This window comes from Plasmopara halstedii, assembly GCF_900000015.1.
Source record: "Plasmopara halstedii genome assembly, contig: Scaffold_291, whole genome shotgun sequence".
NCBI classification, from domain to species: domain Eukaryota; phylum Oomycota; class Peronosporomycetes; order Peronosporales; family Peronosporaceae; genus Plasmopara; species Plasmopara halstedii.
Genome location: NW_020187212.1, coordinates 292,019 through 300,286, shown reverse-complemented (window position 1 = coordinate 300,286; position 8,268 = coordinate 292,019). Strand labels below are relative to the sequence as shown.

The window sequence follows — 8,268 nt, the reverse complement described above, 5'->3', positions numbered from 1 at the left end:
ATTAAATCATGGCTGACAAGTCATGAGCTGGAGGATGAGCGGGGTCATCTCCAACAATTAAAAATATAAATCGACAATTACACCTCGTGCTTTGTTGAGAAGAAAGCGCTGATGACGTCATACTGCTTTCTTGGTAAGCGGTATTGCCATGTTAAGTAATAGTTGGTTGCGGTTCTGATTGAGTTTCAGCACTACTCCCTTATCCATGGATAACACGCGTAATTGGTCTCTCTCACCAACCCCTGAGTTTTCTTTACCAAAGATATAATCAGTCTAGGGAATTGTGAAGTTAGATGTTTCACTCATTGCACTTACTGCTCTTCGTCTGTGTTCAATATCAGATTTAGCTGTGCGGATGACGAGCTCGACCCCTCCTCTGGTCCTGACCGTTTAATTTCGATGACCTTATTCCTTGCACGTATCCACTTATGGAAACTTCTTTCAGCTCCATAAGAGCTTCTACCGGCGCTAATGAGGTAGAGATTACTTTCCCTAGTCACTCCATTCACGAGTATATCATCCCTCTCGCCACGTATCCGCGCCTATTCACTGCTTCGCACCGTGGTCCTTGCCCACGGTAGTACTAATTTAGAATTGTCATATCAAGGAAAGAATGATCACCCGTTATCGTTCGTCGCAGCAGAGATACACTATGACGACCTCGATGTACAATCGCCTCTTTCCATTTTGTTCTTTGATCTTGGGTTTTTGCCACATCTGCCTTCCAAACTCTGCTTATCGTATCTAGATATATTATTTGCTATCACTTTCGGACAGTTCACGTCCTGCACGAAAGCTATCGCAGCTTCCTGCTCACTTTAAAAGTAATATTGAATTCTGACCGAGTCGAGTTCAGAAATCGCCATCTTTCCACCAGGAGGAAGTGCGTGAGATTTGACTACTTTGACATACAGTAAACTCTTCGCTCGTGGTCCATACTTAGAATGAAATTGATTCGTATCCGAGCCCAGATCTGGACAGCGTTCCCTGTTGTCAAAAGCCTGAGAACTCACTTATAAGTCTGCCATAACAAAAGTAATGTCCTCGTTTGCGAGTCGCAAAATTATCGTATTTCATTCAACGCCTCGAATATTGTCTACTCCTATCTACAGTTTTGTGCTTCACTTAGCTGTACGACGCTTTTGAAGCTATCAGGGCCTTCCACGGTTTAAAAAGAGCGAGACATTAATTTCAATAATTTCACAAACCTTGGCGTGAGTCCAAAATCTCACCCGAGAGTAGGTTTTCGTAAGGCTGGACTCCATTGACCAAGTCTCTATTAGACACAATAGAAACAGGTCATCTTCTTGCGCCTACTAAAACAAGACGTTTTCCCAGGAGGAGCTAATAAATCACCTTGGCATGAGAGCTTCTTACCTCTCAGTTAAGGTAAAAGGTTGCTGCCGCGAATGAAACATCGGAGGGTACCGCGGAGGTAATTTCAGCTCAGAAATTCATTTAACACTCAGCATGGCTAAATTTCCTCGCCTTTGGCGCGCTTGTAAAGCTTAAATTCTCAGCATCTCATATAATCCTCGCGAAGTTGTGCTCAAATTGATTGCAACGCCTTCCAATTGTCCAGAAGCGGTGGTATGAACGTGAAAGAATTTGATTCGGACCCGCCCAGATGATGGAAACCATTACCGTTTTCGAAAAAAGGGTCGGACGCCATTGCAGCGGTGCGGGTTCTTGACTTCAGGATATTCTCGCCGCCTTTGATGGGTTGTCTAGTGTTATTAATACTGCAGACAGGCTGCTTTAGGCGGTGCGAGCATTTGCAACATTAGTCGCTTCAGATCATTTTCGGTTGAAAGTGTTTGTAGTGTTGCACATAATTACCCACTCTCGCGCGCGACTGGCGATGGCTGTGTTTGGAGTAAGGCCGATTTACAGTCACTTGAACTTCAGCAATCCAAAGGGAGATATTTTCAACACCAGGCGTCTGAAGGTGGTAGCCATCTGATTCTAGACAGGCGCTTAATGGGGCCGCTTCTAGATGTGCCTAACCAGCGTCAGCTTTAAGCTAACTGGGCAAGCAATAACCGCTTTCAGCCCACCGGTCTCAAGAAGCAGCATAATGTGCGTGCAGTCTTCACGCTAGAAAGACCCGCGCAAGAACAGGCACTTATATGCGGTGTCTCGTCAAAGGAGGTATTACGGCATGTAAATTTGAAGTGAAAGATGTAGCACGAAAATGTAGTGCCTACCGCGTTTGCTGTTAATTCTTGTTCACCCGTCGAATGGAGGATCAGTGATATCTCATCGCAATACCGGCAGTCCGTCACCTAGGAGAGGTGACAGCTCCTATAACCTTATAGGGTCTTCGAGCATGAACAGGTGCGACTTGCGGCTTGTACCAATCCAGTATAGGGATACGGTAGGTACAAGAAGTACAGGTTTCTTGTCTCAAGGGCCTATTTGGTACAGCAGTATAACATTTTCGAGTGGACTGGATTTGAAAAACCCTTTTCATGCGGAGGATGAAGGTGGAAGCCTTGAAGCTGTCAAGTCGCACCGTGGTACTCACAGATGGTAAAGCTGTAACAGTATACAATGTCTGCACCCTGTATGTATTCTTCTTTATAAGCTTAAAGCATGAAGTGCTAACCCACCAGTTATAGTCGATGCAGCGCAGCATACTTATTGAGAAAACTAGACTCTAGTGTACCCCGTGGAGGTTCGGGTCAATATGATGCAGTTCTAAAAGGAGTGACTTGTACTAAAAACGGTTAGTGCTCACAGCGTAGGGTTGATGGTTGTTGATATCAACATACTGGATGATATAAAGCCGTAGGTAGTTCTAATAGATTCAAAAGTATTGTGCAGTCACGCACGATACTAGATTGTTGAAAGCAGTAGACAGTACGCGAAGGCATTATCAATGTCAAACAAGGATACGATATTCGCGCGTCTTGCGACGAAGACTTCATCTAAAGTGTGATTGTTCTTCTGAGCATGACATAAAATTCAAAAGCTTTGTCAGCATGGAATATTATCTAATTTTAGAGCTAAATCTGATACATGATCTTGCTCTAGGTATGGCATGCCTTTAGCAATGAGAGCTACGAATAAGGGAGAGTCAAAAACTAAAGGATGTAGCACTCTCTCTCTTTTAAGGGGAATTTGGTGAGTTATGACTTACATCTGTTAGAAGTAGAAGTGCTTCTGAAGTAAGCTCAAGCTTTGATAGACTTGTGCAGTGCATGGGCTGTTTCATATGTGATCAGGAATGTTAATGCGTTTTAAGAAGGTGGGAGTGGCAGTTTGTCGCCTTCATAAGATAAGACAGAAAATAGCTATCGCGTTGCGGCTTAAATGGCGTAAATTGCTGGGACGAGAAATGAGAAGGTATATCCCGGCCTTCAGGTGGACATGCGTATCTTTAGTAAAATATTGAGCATCAGCTGTAAGCTATAGTCACCTAAGCCATAGTCAGCAATGACAACCATACAACCACTCGTGACACCCAGGATAGAAGTGACACGGCAATGATCCTCGCCAAGAGAACAATTTGACATTATTGTCGCTTCCTTCCATACAAGCTTGATGTAGTTTGATGAAAAACATTTATTCGCGGTTGGCGGCGTCAGAAATGAATAGTACTGTGTGTGTTGATATTAAGCTAAATGCAACCACGATTATGGTCCAAACGTCAATTTCTAGAAAGGATGTGCGGCAGAACAGTATGTCCAGCTGCAGTTGATATAGTGTTTTCAACCTATTTGACCGAGATAATTACTGTTGCCATATTCTTTTCACTGCGAAGAAACTCTGAGCGGTAAGCTCCGAATTTGAAAAATATGCTACAAGGACTGTCCAACACACCAACTACGTTCATTTTCTGATGACACATGTGTGGGCCACATCGTGGCGATTCTTTTGTCTAGAGTCAAGCAGAGCACGATAAGTCAAATACGCTACACACCTGCCCGCAGTATGCGTGTGTATGCGCTCAATAAGATATTCGATGATATAACCAATCATGTTTTTGGCGTCGATGGGAAGTCCTCTCAATGTTGCTACAAGGAAAGCAGTATCGGTGGGTAGATGTTGCAAAGGTAAAGACCATAGTAGATTGGCCAGTGTCTCTGCTCCAAAATTTTTTTAGTAAATGGCCTGGCTTGGCCAACTACTCGTACAATTACAGTGCGGACTGTGCCTACACAACATAACCCATCACAAATACTTTTCAGAGCGAGGTCAAATTATGTTATGGGGGTGGCGAAAGAGAGGTGATAGAAGAAAACATAATGTGTTCCATATTTTGGCGCTTATGAATGCGGTTAGGCTGTTGTGAGTTTGCGCTTAGAGATCACCAGCCAAAAGTCGCATATGAGAACTGCCCTGTCCATGCCAAGAAGCTATTTGCAGTAAAATATATTTTGAGGTGCATCTGCTTAGCTCTTGATCGTTTGTGATCAATGTTGTTTCGTACAGCAAGGCTTCCACCACACCACTTACATAAAACAATTCTTCTCAATTGAAATTACCTTTGAGGCAAGGTATAAGATTTGTCGGCTTAATGTGCTGGCGAGTGCATTTTTTTAATGCTTCGTCTATTGCACGTCTCGAAATGTAACGGCACTAAACGGTGAGACGCTACGTACAGCGTATGGGCTGGACGCAACATGTGTTGCGTAGCGGTAAGCATAAAAGTTAAGTTGTTCGAGAGCTTAGATATTGACTTATCAAAGTGTGCCGTCTCACGCGTGCACCGTTACGCCTTATTCCAAGCCATGCTGTATTACATCGCTGATCCGCTTATTATTGTGAGGATCTCAAGTTCTGGATATTTTACAAGGAATTTGACTCCCCATTGAGTAACCACATCGAAAAACATACTGCTCGGTGAGGACTACGTTTGGCGGTCCAAGATATACAAGTGAGTAATCACATATGTGTATATGCTTGAAACGTGTCAGCGGATCAACCTCTCACCGCATGCAGTGGCCGTTTGCCAACCTGCTGGTTCCCGTGTTGACAGGCTATCAGCGATGACTTAATTTCGGTCTTCGAAAACATGCGTTTGGTAATATTGGAATAGTCGGCTTTGTGTACCATCAGGCTATATCGATGCTGTCATCAATGGTGTGACCGGTGAGGATACAGCCAACTGATCCTTGACAGATTGTTTTCTCAACATGACTTTTTTTATTTTTATAAATGGTATAGAGATCGTGCTTTACAACGGAGTTCTGATAAACATTATTCAGGATGATCGGCTCCAGATCAGATATGACCATTTGAAAATAGATGACCAAACGAAACGCGAGAACTACATCTTTTCAGAAGCACTTGCGTGGAGAGATCGCGGTTTTAGACCTAATCATTAAGTTTACACTAAACATCGCAGAGCATCCTTTTTTCATTCAAACCTGAACTGTTTGGTGAACTACTTTCCACGGACTTACTGATCTCAGTGCGTCTACATTTCATAGTAAATCAGGGGTTCATTTGGATATTATTGACCGTCAGGCGCAGGGTACGCGAAGCTATGGGTGAAAGTCAAAACAAACAAAAGGAGCACGCCGATCCCAGAGGTAGGCGGAACACAAATAAAAAGTTTGTGGGGCAAAAGATTTGACTGAATGTATATTTTCTGCAGTCTATTACACCAAGTTGCGGCGGCTTTCACGGTCGTGGTGCAGAAGCGGTCAAGTGTTACTCTTACTATCTCAAAGCGAACGCGAATATGGGAACACCCAAGGTTCAATGCAGACTTACTGGAGTCATACCAGATCCTCGCACTTGCAGGCAGTCAGATGCGAAAAGAATTGTTTGGTCGCGAGGTCACGCAAATCTAAGTCACTAGGGGTAGGCAGCGCAACAACAAAGCTCAGATAGCAACTTTGAGATCCGATTCAATTCAGCCTTAAGCGCATACCGTGACTCTCAGGGAGAGTCTACGTGCCACCGCAATCGAGAGAGCCCACAAGAGCCAGCCACGGGAGGGCTTACTAGCGCAAAATCTGCCCGATTCACAAGTAGTGGTCCACTTTAACGTGGGACATTTGACGGACAGGCGGGTTCACCGAGGCTGTTACATATGCTTGAGGAAGAAATCTCGTGGAAGTGTGTCGTCGCACTTCGGCAAAATTACCCTGGCGTCGTGGCCGCCGCGAACTGACGCACTTTCGGCCTGTATCGCCTACAGAAAAAGGACAAGGTTCCATGTCTTAGGACGCTTCTTTTAAGTGGGAGGGGGCTGGTTTTTCGCGGAAGCCTCTCAATTGTCAGCTGTTACCGCTGTCTCATGGAGATGAGCGGGGCTGTCAGCAACAGAGACTTGAAGTGATGGATTATCCGCTCGACGTCCGTAACGTGCTTTGAATTTTGCGACTATAAGCACGCGAAAGTATTTCAATCAAGTGTTCGCATCGCTGCAGTTGGCCTAGAGACGGGTGAGATGGCATGCTTTTCTCATATAGTATGCAGCTTCAATCAAGTACAATACTGAAAAAATCTCCTCTCACCAAATTGTATTACTTTAGGTATATTTCTCATTCAGGGTGCAAATTTCCTCAAGTGCTCAATCACGGTGTGTTAATTTGGGCGAATCCGCGATTTGCGCTGTGCAATATTGACTCTTTGAGCTAGATCCAGCTTGGTAAGGAGCTATACATCGTCGTGGTTACCGCGGCGGGGTGCCAAAACACATCTCACCCATGATAAAAGGGCATGGAATCCGAGACTTCTGAAGTGGGGAGACTGAGCATATAGCTGCAACATTGTAACTCAGTAGTATTGGGCAGCATCATCTCAAGACCCTTCATGCTTGTTTCTCTTCCGCACTGGACATTTGCTGCCTCGCGTAGGAAAAAACTTCTTAGCTTTACATGTCGTCGTCAGCATGGATGAAATTTCGTGTCGATGTGATAGCTCCCTCTCACACATTCTCGCGGATAACGTGGACCCTGATTTCCAGCTCTTCGTTCGAACATGGCATCCGGCGTTTTTGGCAAAAGCGATCGCTCTCCTTGTTGTCATTCCAGACATGTATGCCTTCCACTTGCTCTTGCCCCAAAAGCATCTCTTGAGTCCAAAGAACTGCTTGAGTGCACAGGCTGAGAGCCATAATTTCAGTCTAAATTAAGCTGGATGTAGCCGTTCGCTGGTACTTTCACCTGAATACTGTTGGCTCGCCTGCAACCACGACTACAATTCCTGAGATCGAATCTTCATCATCAGTAACGCAGCTCCAATCAGCATCTGAATGTACCTTAGCCGCAATATTTCCACTGCCTTGGCAGTTTGGTTTGTAGGCTTCATCCAGGGTAGTATACGAAAAAATAAAAAAAGCAGCAGTTCAACGTTGCAGCCCGAGGTTCTCCAGGAAACGTGACAGCAGTGTAATCAGTTATGCAACAACCGGTCGAGTATATATCGTGCTTTACATCAGACATCCAATCAAGGACTGATGCGGCTTTGGGAGCATCACCAAACGACTGCGTTGACGACTATAACGTTTCTAATGCGCAAGGATTAGCTACATTATTGACATCTTGTTGCCCGAATCTCTTGACTACGTCGTCGACATAAGTTTATGAGTGAACTGGTCGTGGTCAACCCAAAAAAATGCAACCTTGTAAGTGCGTTCGTGAGCACTTTTGACCTGATTGATCTCCTTTTTTGTGATTGCTGCGATAGTCATGACATCCACATATAATCCAACGGGGATAAACCTTCCAGTGATTGTTTGACATAATTTTTTTGCTCTCTTCGCTATCTCGAGGCCATTTTTAAACTTATACGATGCTGTGTCATGCTTCAAAGCAGCTATTGCTTTTCTAAACCGTAGATACCCTGCTCCATGACACACGAATCCCTTAGCACTGGCTGCACCATGTAAAACATTCGTATAAACGTTGTCTGTCAGCATACGGTTGGAAAGAGCAGTATCATTATCTAGCTGTTCTTGGTTGCATCCGACACAGGCTGCAAGTCACGTCCGACTCGAATTCGTGTTGGCAACCGTGGAAGCAATCAGATAACCCCATCCCGAGTTTTTCTTAAGACCCTTTGCAAAAAGTTGGGCCTTGTACCACATGAAAGTTGTGGTTTGATCACTTCTTCTGCCAAAATCATGTTGATTTAGTTGAACGAATGGTCTTTCATCTTACCTTCATGATTCAGGATTAATTTTGCTCATGGGATCGAAGCTCAGCTTCCATGGCTTTACGACACATTACCGTAATGTCGCTATTCTGCAGCGGGGCTGCCGTAGCTTGGCGCCTCACCGACCTCTACTTAGAACAAGTACGAGTTAGT

At 44.5% G+C, this 8,268-nt stretch overlaps 1 protein-coding gene across 1 annotated transcript; it reads left to right on the top strand.

The window, feature by feature from the left end:
- Positions 1-1,980: 1,980 nt before the first annotated feature.
- PHALS_05781 (uncharacterized protein) lies at positions 1,981-2,536 on the top strand (the record flags this gene model as incomplete). Its single annotated transcript, XM_024723080.1, has 4 exons — positions 1,981-1,998; positions 2,053-2,151; positions 2,201-2,337; positions 2,428-2,536. 4 exons carry the CDS (start codon positions 1,981-1,983, stop codon positions 2,534-2,536), a joined length of 363 nt encoding a protein of 120 aa, XP_024574093.1.
- Between the last annotated feature and the right edge of the window lie 5,732 nt (positions 2,537-8,268).